General features: G+C 45.6%; 2 protein-coding genes and 2 long non-coding RNA genes across 13 annotated transcripts; all 4 read right to left on the reverse strand.

The window, feature by feature from the left end:
- Window positions 1-1,604: 1,604 nt before the first annotated feature.
- Window positions 1,605-2,834, reverse strand: LOC118560463. Its single transcript, XR_004929364.1, has 2 exons — window positions 2,414-2,834; window positions 1,605-2,286 (listed from the first exon to the last, which is right to left on the reverse strand). It is a non-coding gene; the product is annotated as an uncharacterized LOC118560463 (long non-coding RNA).
- Window positions 2,835-4,624: 1,790 nt separating this feature from the next.
- On the reverse strand, window positions 4,625-9,282 carry LOC118560427. The gene is made up of 8 exons (XM_036131415.1): window positions 9,157-9,282; window positions 8,701-9,028; window positions 7,546-7,904; window positions 7,036-7,478; window positions 6,790-6,960; window positions 5,944-6,413; window positions 5,360-5,856; window positions 4,625-5,270 (listed from the first exon to the last, which is right to left on the reverse strand). Exons 1-7 carry the CDS (start codon window positions 9,195-9,197, stop codon window positions 5,443-5,445), a joined length of 2,226 nt encoding a protein of 741 aa, XP_035987308.1. The 5' UTR covers window positions 9,198-9,282; the 3' UTR covers window positions 4,625-5,270; window positions 5,360-5,442.
- A 324-nt stretch (window positions 9,283-9,606) lies between these two features.
- LOC118560451 lies at window positions 9,607-11,278 on the reverse strand. 10 transcript variants are annotated; one of them, XR_004929331.1, is made up of 5 exons: window positions 11,104-11,278; window positions 10,959-11,021; window positions 10,798-10,890; window positions 10,646-10,709; window positions 10,211-10,250 (listed from the first exon to the last, which is right to left on the reverse strand). It is a non-coding gene; the product is annotated as an uncharacterized LOC118560451 (long non-coding RNA). The 10 variants fall into 10 exon arrangements; XR_004929332.1 differs by having other exon boundaries at window positions 10,232-10,250; window positions 10,656-10,709; XR_004929333.1 differs by lacking the exon at window positions 10,211-10,250 and adding an exon at window positions 10,257-10,550 and having other exon boundaries at window positions 10,656-10,709.
- A 496-nt stretch (window positions 11,279-11,774) lies between these two features.
- On the reverse strand, window positions 11,775-16,613 carry LOC118560441 (kinesin-like protein KIF20B). Its single transcript, XM_036131432.1, has 6 exons — window positions 16,559-16,613; window positions 14,880-14,984; window positions 13,695-13,807; window positions 13,465-13,620; window positions 13,219-13,386; window positions 11,775-12,106 (listed from the first exon to the last, which is right to left on the reverse strand). The coding sequence occupies exons 4-6, from the start codon at window positions 13,516-13,518 to the stop codon at window positions 11,834-11,836; spliced, it is 495 nt and encodes a 164-aa protein (XP_035987325.1). The 5' UTR covers window positions 13,519-13,620; window positions 13,695-13,807; window positions 14,880-14,984; window positions 16,559-16,613; the 3' UTR covers window positions 11,775-11,833.
- Window positions 16,614-17,712: the final 1,099 nt, after the last annotated feature.

The raw sequence follows: 17,712 nt of genomic DNA on the forward strand, positions 1-17,712 counted from the left end.
TCTCTTTCACTCAGAAACACGTTTTCACATTCATGGATTCAATCTGTTTCTTTGTGAAACTCTTCTAAATGATTCCTTGGAAACTTCTTCCTCTTCCAGTCCTTTAAAGATGGAAGCTGGGATTATTCCAGGATCCACATGTTGTTTTTCTGCCTGTTTCCAGTCAAAGCTTCACTCTGAATATCAGCATGTTGACTTTCTCTCTTGGTTTTTTACTTTCATTCATCAGTCAGATTTCATTGAAATGTTGGCCAGTTTTTCTCAATCTCTGGACATTATCTGTTTCTGTCGGCTCCTATTTTTCTAAACACTTTTTACATTCACATGTTAAATCTTCCTTTTGTATATTTGCTGCAGTTCTACTTCATGTGTTTTAATGAGAAATAAACAGATTTTCTTCTTCTGTGTTTGATTCATTTGCTGCTCATTCTCTTCTGTTCCTCTGATCAATTTTCAATATTTCAATAAAACTCTGACGCTTGTTTCAATAAAACAGATTTTTTTCTATCAACACTGACTTTCAAAAAGTCCTAATTTACAGTAAAACATTTCCATCTTCTTTCTGACATGTTTTTAAATGACAGATTTTGTTCTTTAGTTGAATAAATCAGCAGCAGAAACTCAAAGCAATGATGAAATGATATTTCTGCTCCATCTTTCCAAACCTTGAAAACACGTTGAGAATGAAAGAAGAGCCGACGCTGACAGTCTGGGACTAAAATCAGCTTCTTTACTTCCAAACTGCTGACTTGGACAGACTGAAGACCAGTTTTTACTTTTCTAGCTAAACTCCTGCGGCACCAAACCAGAAGCTGAACCAACACCAACAACAGAACCACATGGAACATTTCCACATCACAACTTCTTCCTATTCTGGACTTTTAGTTTTACACAGGAAACGTGTGAACGCGCACACAGAGCCGCAGCGTGCACGGCGTCCTGCTGCTCCTCTTAAAGGGACAGTCCCACATTTTCAGCTTCAGGTTCCTGTTCCAACGGTGTCCAGCTCCAGTCCTGGAGGGCCGGTGTCCTGAAACTTTTAGAGGTTCTCTGGTCCATCACGCCTGAATCAAATGGAACAATCAGCTCCTCAGTCTGCAGTCAGGTTCTCCAGAGTCCTGATAATTACCGGATTATTTGACTCAGGCGTGTCGGACCAGGGACACAAATAAAAGTTGCAGGACACCGGTGCTGTGCTAAATTCTGTTCCCGTGTCGGGAGCGCGCATTGCAGCCAGACAGGCGGTGTCGGGAGCGCGCATTGCAGCCAGACAGGCGGGTTTTCACGGCGCTTCTGATCGATTTCTCGTCCACCAGGGGGCGCCACAGGGTTCAGTCCTTGGTTCCTTTTATTGTCTATCTGGGTCTGAACGTGTTGATGCTAATTTGCATCTTTATGCTGATGAGGTTTTTACTGTTGAGCTCTGACAGCAGGAATAAATACTTTGATGACCTTTAACCCCCAGGTGGAGAAACTGGACGTAGGCTAAAGATATTTTTGTTGTATCAAGTTTTCATTCTTTAATGTAAAATCAGCTTAAAGCTGCAACATTTTATCTGGACTGGATTACGGAGATGTTTTCTAAATGAAAGCTTCTTTTTTTTAGCAATAATTTTCTGACCAACTCTGCTGAAAATGCTTTTAAAGGCTTTTTGACATTTGGCAGATTTTTATTTCCAGTTGCTTTGACACTTCAGTGCCCGGTTAGGAACATTTCTCAACAATTCAGGTTGCAATTTATGTTACAGTCCTGCAAAGTGAAATAAAAAATCAACTATTTCAATGTTCTGTTGACTGACGGAGGTAAAAAATGCTTTCAAGCGGGCACTGTGCCATCGTTGCTCTGGGATATCAAGGTCTCATTTCTTTATTTCACATTTGGTCTGGACTCTGAAGACATTTAGGAAGCATAGGTAACCGCCTAGTTAAAAGAGATCTCAGATTTTATTTTTAAAAAGACACCTTTGCAACATTGACCTCATATTAAATCAAACTCTTCGTCTTCTCTTCACCTTTGCTCCCTGCAGCAGTGAGTCTTCAGGACGTTAAATTCATGCTTTTTTTCAAGCTTTCAGCACAAAGTCCTTCATTTATAAACCGTTTTCCTGAAAACTGATGAAACTCCAAAAGAACTTTTCTTATTGACAGAAAAGATGTTGGTTTCACATCAAAGATTAGCATGAAATAAGAAATGACAGCTATTTGTCCATTGAGGCACAACCAGCTGAAACGAGGACAGCTGAACTGCACTGAAGCTTTGACGGTGGAGTCTTTTCCTCAGCCTGGCTGAAGGGAGGGAAGTGGTTGCATGAAGTCAGACAAGATACAGGACAGGCAAGGACTGGCAACAAGGTTTTAACCTGGGTGTACTGTTTATTCAGATTTGTTTTAAAAGTTGAAATTTGACTCTCACACTGCAACTTTAAGATGTAAGCTGCTGATGTCTTCATGGTGGACTCAGCTCATCTCCAGGTTCCTCACATCTCTGAGGTTTCCTCCTGGAGGACGGTCCTCACTGGGAGCTCCATCACTGCTGCCTTCAGCACATCAAACCTCACTGCACAGAAAAGCTCCTCATTTTCTCCATTAATGGACTTTGTTGCTTTCAGCTGCATTTTCCTTCAGACCATTAAAACAGTTTTTATTCTGCAGAATGACTGGAAACTGAGACACTTGTTGTCTTTCAGAGCCCGTCTGGGCCGGGACCCTTCAGGAAGCTTTTATTAGACTTATACGGTTACAGTGAACCCTCGTTTCTCACGGGGGTTACGTTCCTAAAAGAACCCGTGATATGAAGTAGTAACCTTCATTTATTTTTAGGGCTGGGCAACGATTAAAATTAATCGGATTAATCGCCCTGATTAATCGCCCTGATTAATCATGATTAATCGCATTGTATTTACAAACTCCAAGAATGAATTCAAAAGTAGTGTAAAGAGCACTTTTATTTTAATGTTCTGCTGCCATATGAACAAAAGTGTTGTAACATTTGTAGCACTTATCAGTAACACATATTTAGTGTAAAGCTCAACTTAAACATGTAAAACAAAAAATAGCAATAATAATAAATTAAAGCTTATTGCCACTGACAGGGAATTCTCTTTATGGGGAAAAAATCTACCAAAAACAGGCAATTTCTGAGGTAACAGCAGGGAGCAGCATTACCATTTTATGTTCAATACCAAAGTTTAACTTGGCAGTGGTTACAACTAACTTGTTTCTGTCATATTCCATGCTGGAAGAACTTTAAACTGAAATGCTTGCTAACTCGATATGCTTGCGTTGCTTGCGTTTATTTGACGTTGACACGCGGTTTTTTTGTTGTTGCTTTCTCGCGTGCATATCCACCTTATTTTTGACGGAAACATGGAGGCAGCGAGTTGACGTTTGTTTGGGCGAGACTTCCGCCCGCTCACTTCCTGTCAGTGTTTAGCTATCTGAGAAGCGGCTCATGCGGCTACTTCGTCTCAAATTACTCGTCATTATGACTTCGAGGAAGACCGGGATCATTTGTGTGGTTAGAGGTTGTCATAGTAACGGGTGTAAAAGAAAGGTTTACGTGGAGCAGGAGTGTTTTAATCATCGACCGTGTACAAAAGCTGTGGATACGAGGCGCCCTACTTCATTCACCCTCAGCCGAAGAATGAGGAATCCCTTCGCCTGTGGTTAAAAGCTTAAAATCTGAAGAAACCACCGAAGCGACCGTATGTTTTTTTCATTTTGTGGACAAAAGACCAACATAAGACCACATGACGCCAGAAAAGTGTCTGGGCTGCGAAGTTCCATAAAAAAACAAAACCAGGAGACGTCAAGAGGAGAGGAGACAGGTAAGCTAATGTTTTGATATCCTCTCATAACATCAGTTAAATCCCAAACATTACAAAATTAACTGACCAGCAATCTAATCACAACGAGCCAACGGCCAGTATGTTTCTGAATCAGATAATTCATCAGCCTACCTTCCATAAGTCGCCGCTGCATGACTGAAGGCTTTCCCTGGAGCCGCAGCATCAGAGCGCTCTGAGGTCTCGTAGAGCCGATTGATGCAGTCAGAATCCAGCAGCGTGAACGTCGGACTAGTTTTAGCTTGAACGGACATCAGCCTCCATGAATACCAGGTCATCCATGTTGATATTTATTAACACCGATCCAACTCTTTCACTGCGGAGGTTCGCTTCGGTAAAGTCGCACAGCAGAGCCGTCCGCACCAAGTAACGACACAAAACAGGTTAAAATGTCCTCGTACGTTATATGAGGCCACTTCTTTGTATCATCCACTCACTCATGAATAGTTTGAAGCTGTGGCCCTGACCTGCCACTTCCATTGCTCTGCAAGTTTTGACACTGTTGCTGCGACAGTTGATCATTTCAGTCAAACTAATGTTATTTGGCCGAGGGAAGCGCTGAAACGGAAGTGCGGCACACACAAACGGAAGTTGGACAGACCTTCACAAAATAAAAGCATGTGAGCAACATGCGTTAACGCGCGTTAAAGAAAATATCGCCGTTAATAGTCTAATGAGTTAACGCGAAATTAACGCGTTAACTTGCCCAGCCCTAATATATATATATATATTTACATGTTATTGGTTTTGTTACTATTATCATTATTATTATTATCATCATCATTATTAGGGTGGGTTTCCTGGTTTCTTCAGCTGCCGCTGTTCTACCAGCCACTGCTCCAAGGATTTGCCCCTGAAGCACTGGGGCAGAAAGTGGCGCTGCCAAATCGGCTGTGGCCAAACTCTTTTGTTTTTGGCTGCCCACATTTGCTGCACTTGTTAAAAGCCACTTCTCGCACATACTTTCGTTTCTGGCTCCCGGTGGCCTCCTCTTCTGCCCTGCGTCGCCTGTTCCTCTCAGTGAAGCGGGACACAGACGCAGGAGCAGTGGGTGCAGGAGCCACCTGTGTGGCAGGTGTTAAATAAGGAGCCAGGGGAGGAGCAGCCCTGTGATGACCTGCTGCCATCACTGTCGACCCAGGGTTCAATAAAAGAAGCTGAGCTGGGATAGGAAGAGGAACTGCTGGGGTGACGGGCTGCAGGACGGTGGCACTAGCAGGTCGTCTGCCTGGCCGCAGCTTAGGAGCCTTACCTGCTCTGTTTGGCGGGAGGGCAAACTCATGCTGGAGTCCTGAGGGGGACGGCGCTTCGTCCAGCTTCTCCCGCGGAGGAGGCAGCTGTGAGCTGGCCACAACGATGTGGTCCTCTGCAGCAAGGCCCTGGGTGAGGATACTAATCTCCTGCGTGCTCTCCCTTCGATTAAACCTGCAATCAGAAAACTGTCACCATTACAATTAAATGTGATACTTTTATTTCAAATGTCAAAGTAAAAAAAAAATAAGCATTGTGCTTACCACTGTGTCAGAGTCCTCTGATTGAGGACAAAAAGCTGCAGAGAGGTGGCCTCCATCAGGGGGGGGCAGTCCAGCACCAGGTCTCAGATGTGGTGGTAGTCGGTGAGAACTTTGGTCCACCGAGGAAGCCGCACTCCATCCTTTTTTGTTGGGGACTTGTGCAATGAACACAATTTAATGCACAGAGCCTCAACTAGACGACTGGTGCTGGGCCACTGAGCCGGTCCCCCTGGAGGACCAATCAGGCTCCTCTTGACACTGTCCACACCCGGGGTGACGCCCGTATTCTTGGGGGCCTTAAAGCGGCCGTGTGCCAGCTTGGCTTGGTGCCTGGGTTGGTAATTGATCCTCCTCTTGTCCAGGTCAGAGGTCACAGGCAGATGACCTCTGACCTGCTGCTCGTCCAGGTAGAGAGCCTGACGCAGGGTCACCAGGTACTCGGCCAAGTCCTGGACCTTATCCCAGCCTGGGATGCCGTCAGGTCCGAGGACTGCAGCCTGCATGAAAGTATTAAAATACAAAATACATTACAGCATGTAAAATCTCAGTGATGTTGCACTGAAGCTAACGTGTCGTCTACTCACAGGGGCCTGGTCTGCAACGCTGGACCCAGCTGATGCTGCAGGACCAGAGGCTCCAGTTGGCTGGACAGGGCGCTGCAGGGGAGGAGGCAGAGGAGGAGGCAGAGGAGGAGGCAGAGGAGGAGGCAGAGGAGGAGGCAGAGGAGGAGGCAGAGGAGGAGGCAGGGGAGGAGGCAGAGGAGGAGGCAGAGGAGGAGGCAGAGGACTCTGGTTGAGGCGCTGACGTAGATCTCCTCGGCTGGATGTGGACGGTGCAGAGGAAGAGGGGCTGGAGGCCTGCTGGACGCTGCTGTGTTCTGGAGCAAAGAGGACGGGCACGGTCAGGTTCTCGGGTTCCTCCTCCACAAAGCCTTCATCGCGCACCGCCTCATCATCCATCAGCTCCACCAGCCGATCCTCTTCCTCTGGGTTGTCCATTACAGTCAGCGAACGACCAGACTGACTGTAAAGGTACTCCATCCCAAGAAGCTCCCCTGTAGAAGAACGCAGAATACAGATTATTAGTCAAGAATGTGAACTAAGGAAGTATTCAAACATGCACTCCATAGTGGTGGAAAGTAGCAGAGTAAAAAGTGAAAGTAGAAAGTGATGAAACTCCAGGCTCTTTCAGTCTCTGACCTGCTTTAGACTTTGTTTATTCATCAGGAAGAATAAAAACATCTTTTACCACTAAATGTGTTGCTTTGGTTTCTGTGCTTTTAAAATGGAGGATTCCTTTTAGCGCTGCATGTCAGTGTTGGTTGGTGGAAATACGTCGGCATCAGCAAACCATGGATGCATCTCCAGAGAAACCACTAGAACAGTTTTTTCTTCTGCCAACACGTCTGAGTTAAGGTTAATCATTCTTGCCTGTATGTGACCCAGGAGGCTGGTAGCGCTCGTCCAAGCTGAGTCGGTCCATGGCCTCCCTCTCAGCGCTGCTGTAGATCCTCAGCTCACAGCTTCCTCCATGCGGTCCTGGTTCCAGCATCAGACCCTCCAGGAGGTCGGCCTGGAAGTGGGCGTCGCTGGCACTGGTCCCTGCAGGGGAAACCAAGAAGATGACTTTTACTCTCTGCGTTTAAAACAACAACATTAAAAGATAAAATCAGCCACCTGGGATGAAGCGATTTAGATGGAGGTGGAAGGACTCCAAGGAGGTGGAGCCACGAGCACAGCGGTAGCAGCAGAGGTCCACACCACCCTTCTTCAGTGTGCCTGTCTTCAGGTACAGAGAGAAGCCCTCTGGGTCCTGAATACAGGTGATGTGTCTCTGCTGCTCCTTCCAGACCTGCTGAATGCACTCGTGGTCCACCAGTGGTCCTCCCAGAGTGTCCCTCCCCTTCTCACTGTCCATCTCATCGACCAGGGCCTTGATCCTCCTGGCTGTCTCCTCTGCTCCCCTGGTCCTCTTGCAGCAGTGAAGAGCCAACTCCCTCCTGGTGATCATCTGGTCCAGGGCCTTCTCAGAGACTGGACCAACTCCCTGGGCCAGAAGCTGCCCCTGCTTGGCCAGCCTAAGAGCAGCAACATCTGCCGGATCCAGCTCAGAGATGCACCTGGACAGAGTTCATGTTCTCTGTTAGACTTTAGACAATAAATATACAAACAAGATGAAGACTTTACCTGGACAGTCGAGCCATGAATATTCCATACAGCTGATGAGCCTCAGTGGTGACTCCTGCTGCAAAACGCCGCATGAAGTGCCAGATGTCCAGGCGCACCTGAAGCTCCCTCCACTCAGCGAACATGGCCCTGACCTGTGACTGTCCGTGGGGGCTGCAGCAGTCCCGCTCCACATACATTATGACAGGAGGTGCCACTCCTGCCTCCCTGTAGCGCCTCATAAGACCAGCCGCCATGGGCCACAGTCCATGGCCCTCTGCTGCTGTCAGGACCCACACCAGAACCTGGCCGTGCTCGTTGCCCACATTGGTGCACCACCCAGCTGTGTTGGCAGCTGCACCGGCCACTTTCTTGGTAACCTATGTAAAAAAAAAAAAAGTAAAATAAACACACATACACCTATCTATCTAGATATATATCAGGGTTCCTACAGCATAAGGGAAGTTAAATTCAAGACTTTTTAAGACTTTTTAATGCCACTTGAAATAAAAAGTTAAGACCAACTTCACGATAAACAAGATAAACCTGGTTGCGACAACTTCACCCAAATGTTTATTTTAACATAAACCATTACTTTGTGGCCCAGTAGACATGTTTAAAAGTTTGAAAAACATTCCATATAGGAATAACGCTAAAAAACACACAAATTACAGATATATTTTTAACAACTACTGAACTGAATGCACAAACTTTGTTTTGTTCCCTACTAAAATAAACTATAAATCAGTATTAAAAACCACAACATAACCAGTGCCAACTCTTTTTCGCAGCTATGGTCCGGCCGCAACAGTTTTTATTGCTTCCGCTATCGGGACGGAACCAATAATAGTTACATTGAGCCTTTCGGTAAATTAAAAATATATATAATTGTGTCAATTATTTTACTGTTTGGTAAGGATTACAAAAACTAAATCCTATTTATGACCTGGTAACAATTTTAAGACCTAAGAAAGACTGATTTAAGACATTTTAATGCCAATTAAGGCCTTAGTTTTATATTACAGAATTCAATGCCTTTTAAGACTTTTTAAGGATCCGCGGGAACCCTGATATATATATATATATATATATATATATATATATATATATATATATATATATATATATATGAATGAATAAAAGCAATTACAATCATTCACATTTGATTGTTTTTACCTTTTTGGTGGAGTCCATCTTGAGCACGGAGCCAAACACAGAGGTTATTCTGGCCTTTACCTCAGGCAGCCGTGACAGGACGTCCCTGGCGTACACAGCCAGAAGCCACTTGGGTTTAGGGAGGGCCGGGAGGGGCGGGGGGGCAGAGAACACTGGCGGCTCGACCAGACAGGAGTCAGTGAAGGGCTCACAGGCAGCAAAGTAGTCCAGCGTGCGGCGGGTCCACGCTGCGCTGTGCTCCTCTTGCAGCTTCTTGTGAAGCTGCGTGACGCTGTTGCCCTGAGTTCTCTCCCGCATCAGGATGACCACTCTGTAGTCACATGAGTCGCTACGCTACAGACAGGAAAAGAGCTCTGCTCAGTGTTTATTAAAGGGATGCAGGACATTTTCCACCATTTAGTTTAGTGCAGCACAAGCATATTATAGAACATTGCTGTTATCATTAATGTGTCATGCCTGTATGTCAGAAGGGCGGGGAATTTCCTGCTGTGTCCCATGTCCAGCTGTCCCAGGATGTCCAGCTGTCCCAGGATGTCCAGCTGACCCAGGATGTCCAGCTGTCCCAGGATGTCCTCTGACCCAGGATGTCCAGCTGTCCCAGGATGTCCAGCTGTCCCAGGATGTCCAGCTGTCCCAGGATGTCCTCTGACCCAGGATGTCCTCTGACCCAGGATGTCCAGCTGTCCCAGGATGTCCAGCTGTCCCAGGATGTCCTCTGACCCAGGATGTCCAGCTGTCCCAGGATGTCCAGCTGTCCCAGGATGTCCTCTGACCCAGGATGTCCAGCTGTCCCAGGATGTCCTCTGACCCAGGATGTCCTCTGACCCAGGATGTCCAGCTGTCCCAGGATGTCCTCTGACCCAGGATGTCCTCTGACCCAGGATGTCCAGCTGTCCCAGGATGTCCAGCTGTCCCAGGATGTCCTCTGACCCAGGATGTCCAGCTGTCCCAGGATGTCCAGCTGTCCCAGGATGTCCTCTGACCAGGCCGGATACTTCTTCTTGCACCCTTTGCATTCTAGATACTCTGAGGCCATATCATACCACCATCTATGTCCAGCACCTTGACCACAGTGCTGTACAGGCCAGCTGCTGTCAGCCTGTGACTATTGCAAGCTGGCTGGACACAGATGATGGACAACATCTTCAGAGGCATCCAGAGAAACAAAGGGCGGCAGAAGAAGAGATCAGGAGAGGCAGGAGGCTGGGTGAAGGTGGTCGGAGGCTGGGGAGGAGACCACCAGGAGGTGAGCTGTGGCACCAGCTCTGGCTTCCCTGTTTTAGGGTTAGCCCTGAATAAAGCCTTCAGGATCCAGTCCTGCTGGAAAGATGGAAGATGCTCCTTCCAGTGTCCAGGAAGCTCTGCAGGGGGCTGGAACACGGGGCCAGGAGTCCACAGCGCTGGAGGAGCAGGAGGAGGAGGAGCAGGAGGAGGAGGAGGAGCAGCAGGAGGAGCAGGAGGAGGAGGAGGAGGAGGAGGAGGAGGAGCAGGAGGAGGAGGAGCAGGAGGAGGAGGAGGAGGAGGAGGAGGAGGAGGAGGGCCTCTTGAGGCTGGAGTGGAAAAAGTTCCAATTAGTTTGTTGTTAAGCACAGACTGTCACAGCCTTTCTTTTTCAGCACTACCAGACAGCTACAAAGCTACAACGTTTAGTGCAAAGCATGATGGGTAGGAGAGAGACAATATGATGAGGAGAGGGTGAAGTTATGGAAGGAGTCAGTGAAAAGCATTCTGATTTTCACCCATGCACCATTAGGTCAGATACAAGAAGAAAAGTGAGCTGGGATGAGCCAAGTGTGAAACAAAGCAACAGCAACACTAGGAGCTCCTCTAACTCCAACATTGTGCAGCCACTGGGGGGGGGGGGGGGGGGGGGGAGCAGGGGACATGTGAGACGACAACAAGGAGCTTTAGTCGCTGATCGGGATAAAATGAAATAAACATACACCTTTAAATACCCTTTTTGCTTTGAAGAGTGAGTGTAGACTGACACTGGGATCAGAGCTAATTCTCTGTGCAATAAAATAAAAGAACATGTTGGGTCATTTAAAAATACTTATAAACACACATTACTTTGTGAAACGTTTGTGATTCACATACCTTGAGGAAGTTTTTCCTCAGCTTGCGAGGCCACAGTCACCGTCTCCTGGTCGTCTTGCTCCTTAAAAAAATCCCCAGCAGCAGCAACAGCGTCTGTAAAATAATAAAGTGAGCACACGTCGCCAACATCCAGTATCTGCATGTGTGATAATGATGCTCACCACAGTTAAAGAGCTGTCTGCGGGCAGCGGATGTAGACGGAGAGGGGACACGTGGCACTGGAGCTGTCAGAAGTATTTTAATTTTTTTTATTTATATATTTTTTTAATATGACGTATACAACATGAAAATCACCACAGTACTTACAGGGTTTGGCTGGAGAAACAATTTTTCGTGCCAACTGTGAGGGAGACAAATGCTTCCCACGTGCCAGCAGAGCGTTAACGCCGGCAGCCGTCAGGGGCCTGCTCTGAGTGGCAGCAGGTGGAGTGGCAGCAGGTGGAGTGGCAGCAGGTGGAGTGGCAGCAGGTGGAGTGGCAGCAGGTGGAGTGGCAGCAGGTGGAGTGGCAGCAGGTGGAGTGGCAGCAGGTGGAGTGGCAGGTGGAGTGGCAGGTGGAGTGGCAGCAGGTGGAGCGGCAGCAGGTGGAGCAGCAGCAGGTGGAGTGGCAGCAGGTGGAGTGGCAGCAGGTGGAGCGGCAGCGAGGAGGAGGAGGAGGAGGAGGAGGAAGGAGCTGTCACAGTGGGCAGGTGGGCTACAGCTGAAGCCTGCCTCTTCAGCACATAGTCCTTGAAAAGGGCCATGTTGGTGTTTGGCCTGGCCTTTGCTGTCTTCAGGTAGGTGACCAGAGCCTGGGCCTCCTTGCCTGGCTCCTCATACACCTCCTTCATGGACCTGCCCTTGAAGTCGCCAAACTCCACCATCAAACACCCAGAGTCACCGCTCCTCTGGGCCTCCTGGAGCAAGGCCTGTTTCTTCCCATACACCTCCACAGCCTCCCCTATCTCCCTGATCTGGGAGGTGTACCTGAGGAAACAGGTGTTTGCTGGCCGACAGCGGCTCCTCCCTCTCCTCCTCCCCCGTGATGCTGCTGACCAGCTACACCGCGTAACCCAGGGAGTTCTCCAGCAGCCAGCGGAACCTCTGGTTCTGGTGTTTTCCAAACTGGATCTTACAATGAGCCAGAACCAGGAACTGGTCACCAGGATCCCCTCCGTTCTGCCTCACAAAGGCAGCGGCCTCGGCCAGAACCTCCTCCTTACGCCGGGCCCTCCCGGCCACCACCACCGTACTCCTATTTGCCTCCTCAGTCGGCCCCATCAGGAGTCGACCCTGAGGAGTTTTACGCAACACGGGATACGCATACATGATCTAAAAGGAGAGCAGCATAAGCACAATGTGACTGGTAGAAATATCATTTGAAATATTGCACGATCATTACTCTGGATTTTTATGTCAATTTTTACAATCAGTATTTAAAGAACTTACAAATGAGCAGCAGCATTTATTTACCATTTACTGATGCTATAAAGCATCACCAGGTATCAAATATTGTACTATACTGCAAATAAAGTGCATTGTTTTAGGCGGGAATTTAAAAAAAATTATTTTATAATAAACTTTTTTGCAATAAATGTATTAAAGACAAAAATAAGACTTGTTGGTGTTGTAGTAACAATATTATATCAAGTGTAATTTCCATTTGTTTTTAAAACCGCGCTATTTTAGGCGAGAATTAAGTAAAATTAATTAAATTGGGATATTAATAATAATTCTATCAAAAATTAATCAACACTTGTTAATATAATCGTGTTACTTGTTCGTATAATGTTGTTGCTATAATACCAAGTGTAATTTATATTTATTTTCTTGGCGGGAGGTAGACAAAAATCAAAGGAGCCCGCATTTATGATCATTCATAAAGTGATGATCATAACTGTAATCTGAATAGCGCTAAAGCGGGGCGGCCGGCGCGCACAACCTCCGCGAAGCGCGCATTATTACAGCAGCAGCACAGCGCGATCAAGTGTGATCAAGATGCAAACTTGATCACATTCATGTAAAATATTATTATTACTGTATGAAAAAAGCGTGACGGTCGCTGTACAAGCTAGCGACAGACACAACGGCTAAAACCGAGACGGTAACAGAAAGAGTTCGTATCAATCTGCCGTCTTTGCAGCATGCTCGGTATTTGTAATAAACAAAGAGAGAATATTCATATATATTTTAAACTTACCGCTCGCCAAAGTAGTCCAGACAGTTGTCAACGTAAAGATGACTGCGGAGCGTCTTCCTCCGAGCGCTTATGAGGGATCCGGGTGCTGGAAGGCGATTGGTCAAATGTAAGCCCACCAGCGGGGCAGGTGATTGGCCGAGCGCCGGCAGAGGGCGCGCAGCGATTGGCTGGAGTGGGCTTACTTTGCTCGTAGATCGGGAGACAGCAGGACGTAGGAGGAAGGAAGCGGTGGCGCCACACTGACCTCTGCTGGCTGCTTTGAGCTCTGCTCACTCAGCTCCTTGATGACTTTGTCTTTCTCTGCTTGGCTGGACAGCAGCTTCTGCAGCTGCACCTCCAGGGCAGCAACCAGGGCGTCCCTCTCCTTCCTCCAGCTCTCCATGGCCGCCTCCTTCTCCAGCAGCTTGGACTCCTGAGGAGGCAGGAGCAAACGGGTTACTGTTGGGCCCCTCGGCTGTTGGGCCAGCTCCTGGTCTCCTGCTCCTCTTACTAAGAGGCTCTGCTGGCGGCAGTAGCGCTCTCGGTCTTCTGCAAACTTCCTCATTTCCTGGTTCCTCTTGTCTTCTGCCTCTTTGGCTTGACCAATCAGAGACAGCTTCTCCTCCTGCCACCTCCTGCGTTCAGCCTGGCTCTTCTCTGTCAGGATCTGCAGGAAAACATCTTCAGTTTCATGATTTGACTGAACTGATCTGGTCCACATCAGAAAACATCTGGTTCTACCTTTAAGCTCTCCTGAGCTCGTGAAGCTTCATCCTTGGCCAGGTCCAGGTCCTCTGAGGGCCCGCCGGCTCCCTGGTTCTGCTGCAGCACCTTCTCCTTCAGCCTGTTTACCTCTGGAACCACACAGAACCGCTTTAACTCCTCAGACCTCCTGCCGCTCTCACTGACTGTTCTCCAGTTTTCCACAACCTTAAACTATCTTATCGACTTTTCAGCTCCGACCGCGGTAAAATCTCGAGGTCGGGTGTGTTTGCTGACAAACTGTAAATTGTTGGAATTTATGGAGCAGAGGTTTCCTCTGGTTCAAAAGGAAACGTCTTGAATCTGAAGCAGACAACGTTTACAGGCGTGACTCCTGATGCGCTGCTTGGCAGCAGAAACGGGGATGGATGCAGAAAACATTTTAGTCGTGGTTTTACGACGTGTCTCAAAAATCTGGTTAAACTAGTTAAACTGAACTTTAAATCGGACCAGAGCAGCATTTAGGTTAGCATCTTTAAATGATGCTAAATAATTCAGCATTACAAAAATAAAGAAGATTTATGAGTATTTATAGTCAGAGTCGGCTTTTATGTGTATTTTTATGACTGTCATGTTTGGCTGAACAGCCGATGAAGCTGATGAAGATGAAGGTCTGAGTCCCTCATTGCAGAAAAGGATCAGACCTCCTTGTTGACAGTAGCTACGTTTAAATGGACAAAAGTAATCAGAACAAACAGCCAATCGTAATATTATGATCGGATTTGCCTCAATCAGAATGAAATTGTAATCTGGTGGTTTATTCAGACTGATAATCCGATCAACGTTCACATAAACTTGTCAGGATCAAGTTAGTCTGGATGAGGCAGACTGACCAGAGTGGACCCGACGTAAAAGTGACGTATTTCTGCGATGGTGAGGTTTCGATGCAACCTTCCTGTTCGACACAATAAAAGAGCTAAAAAACGTTGCTTTACTCAGTAACGTTTGAACCATTAGAACCTCGTACAAGTCCAGTCTCGGCGCTCAGAAGACTAACAAACTCGTAAAAAACTGCTTTGTTTAGTATTTTGTGTTGTTCAGCAAAGATTGAAGTTCTTCTTCTGTGTTTTTTTTAGGGAAACCTGATAACTGCGCATGTCAGAATCAAAACAGGATGGATCCTCCTCAGAGATCTACCTGCTTTTAAATGTAGACGCTCATTACCTGTCTCACCCCCACCAGGTGTGCTCTGTCACCGCCTCTTCCATATATGGGCAAGAGAACCAGCGCACAGCGCCCTACTTCCTGGACAGCAGCCCCGGCTACAATCTGAAGAGACCAAGAGTGGAGAAAAAAAACAGTTAAAGCAGCTGTGCTGTCCTCGCCCTGAGTTTTCCTGATTTATTTATTTTTTCAGCAGCTAGACAGCCAGATAACGACGCTCCAATAACCAAACTTCTTTCTCTCTTTAGTTTATTGAAGAGTGACCTCTGACCTCTGCCATCGCTTTAGCCATCGTAAACTGTAACATACCAGGCTTTGGATTAGCAACAAACATTACAAATCAGTCACTCTTGCTGCAAGCTAAAATAAAAACATTTTTATAAGTTTAGCGTACAATCATTTACACCTCAGTTAAATAAGGCAAAAAGACAATTATTGTTTTCACAATTAACCAATACTTACGAACAAATCTCGTCTGAAACACAACGTGAAAGATAGTAATCAGCCCACAACTGCTCGGTGCTCACTGATCTCTATTATACACTGGATTGATGATTGGCCCTAAAAACTGAAGTCACTGGCCGCCATCTTGCTACTCCCTACTCTCACAGAATCCCACAGGATTTGGTTGCAACAACAAGCAGTTTTCTGGCTGTGTGAAAATGTTTCACAGGTAATTCTACAGTCAGTGGATGTACTAACACTATCAACTACTAGGAAATTAGGTGCTGAAATATTTTACATGTTATTCATAATATATATATATATATATATATATATATATATATATATATATATATATATATATATATATATATATATATAAATAAAATGCTAAATATTTCAGCACATGACTTTCTCAGTACTTGATAGTTTTAGAACATAACATAAAAGTATATGGCATTTGACATTTTAAAAGTTTTAAGCCCCCCTGAACATGAGAAAATCCTCGTTATTCGATGCTGTAGCGCACATATTCCCTAGTTACTGGAGGAAAATAGGGAGTACCAATATGGCGGCTGGTGGCTTCACAGCGACTCGTTCTAACAGCGGCTATTAGCACTCCAGTGTATAATAGAGATCAGTGATCAAAACCGACTCATACAAAAAAACAACCTGCATAGAGCAGCAGCTTTTACATTAATCTCTTTCTCTTTTTATACATTTACCCAAATCAACTGTACAGTATTTATCCTCTTTTTAATCTTAAATCAATGAACGTGAACCATTCAAATTGACAAAGTATCACATAGAGCTATAAAATTAATTTTTAAACAGCCCACACACACAAAATGGTGTATATGAATTATTTTAAATCACATTTCAATCATGTTTGTTAATCATTCATTAAATTACTGTCTCTCAATAACTCAAAAGCACACTGTTGCTTGTTTTAGCTCATAAAACCAGCTCGCTTAACTATATAGCATTAGTTGGCATATAGTAATAGTACAAATCACATGCAGCAATAGCTCAATTAACACAGATAATTTACACAAAACACAATTTTTTACATCCTCAATTCACTCATATACCTTCATCTGTCTCCAGCTGGTTTTAAACATCGTCTCCAAGCATAACAATATAACAAAGATACTTTCTCCATGAAATCAGTGAGCAATCAGCCAGAATCAGCAGTAGTTAGCATGCTATGCTAAGCGCTAATCATCATTACTCACCGCAGTTTTCACTCGACAAAACACAACAACACGGTGATGTCCCGCAACCAGAAACCCTCCTGGCAGGTGCAGATAATCTCCTAGGATCAATAACTCAAGATATAACACAGTTTTAATCAGTATTTACTTAGTAACTAGTTATATTGACGCCTCCTGTTCTAACTCTCTCTAAACTGCAGTAACGGCATCAGCGCAAAGAGAAAAAAGACAAAAGAAGAAGCGCGTAGAGCTTGTAGTTGTGAATACGCTCCCTGCTGGCAGAAATATGGAACTACAACAGAAACAAACTATTGAATATTACAAATAATACAAAATTAATATTCTGCCTTTTTTAGATCACAAGGGAAGTGAGGAAAGCTTTTCCAAATATTCCAGCCATCAGCTTTTCTACATCAAAAAGAACATGGAAAAGGAAAGAGTTGCTCTGGGTGAACAAATACTGACGGCATCAGGTAGGACCAGGCAGGGATTTTAGGGCTAAATATTGCCATGTAGAGCTAATATATAGAATATGCAACTAGAGTATATTGCAAAGTGGTAAACCTTGTTTCAGTGTCTAAGCTCTGTTTAGGGAGATGCTACAAAATCTGCTGGCCACGCCCACATTAAGACATTTATGTCATGTGGAATATGAAACGCATGGAAGTGATAAAAGCCGACTATTTGATGACATTTATAGTTACATAGAGACAAAGAAAAAGAAACTTCATGTCCTGTTAAATCCCCAAAGAATGTTTTTTAGCCTGTGGAACAAGCAGTGATCAGGTAATGCTCCACAATAACCACACTAAAATGTTTTCACTTCAATTAGATTTTATTTCTATAGCGCCAGTTCACAACACGTCATCTCAAGGCTCTTTACAAAGTCACATTCAATCAGATCCTAAAAAGTAGCTCTCAGTGTTTCCAGTCCAGAGTGCATGTAGGAGGGAAACATTTGGTACTAAAACGCCTCTCACTGCATGGCAGAAATTGTGGCATTAAGCACATCTGTGGTCAGAAGCTTTGGGCATTACGCCATCCAGTTGAGTCCCAACAGAAACAGTTTATGAAATATGGAACCTGGCAACTTCTCCCCTTCATGATACGCCTTCACTCAAGGCTTTGGATGCAAGCATAGAGACATATGCAGCAGCTTCTTCTTATTATTTGAT

Source organism: Fundulus heteroclitus, unplaced genomic scaffold (genome assembly GCF_011125445.2).
Source record: "Fundulus heteroclitus isolate FHET01 unplaced genomic scaffold, MU-UCD_Fhet_4.1 scaffold_43, whole genome shotgun sequence".
Classification (NCBI taxonomy): domain Eukaryota; kingdom Metazoa; phylum Chordata; class Actinopteri; order Cyprinodontiformes; family Fundulidae; genus Fundulus; species Fundulus heteroclitus.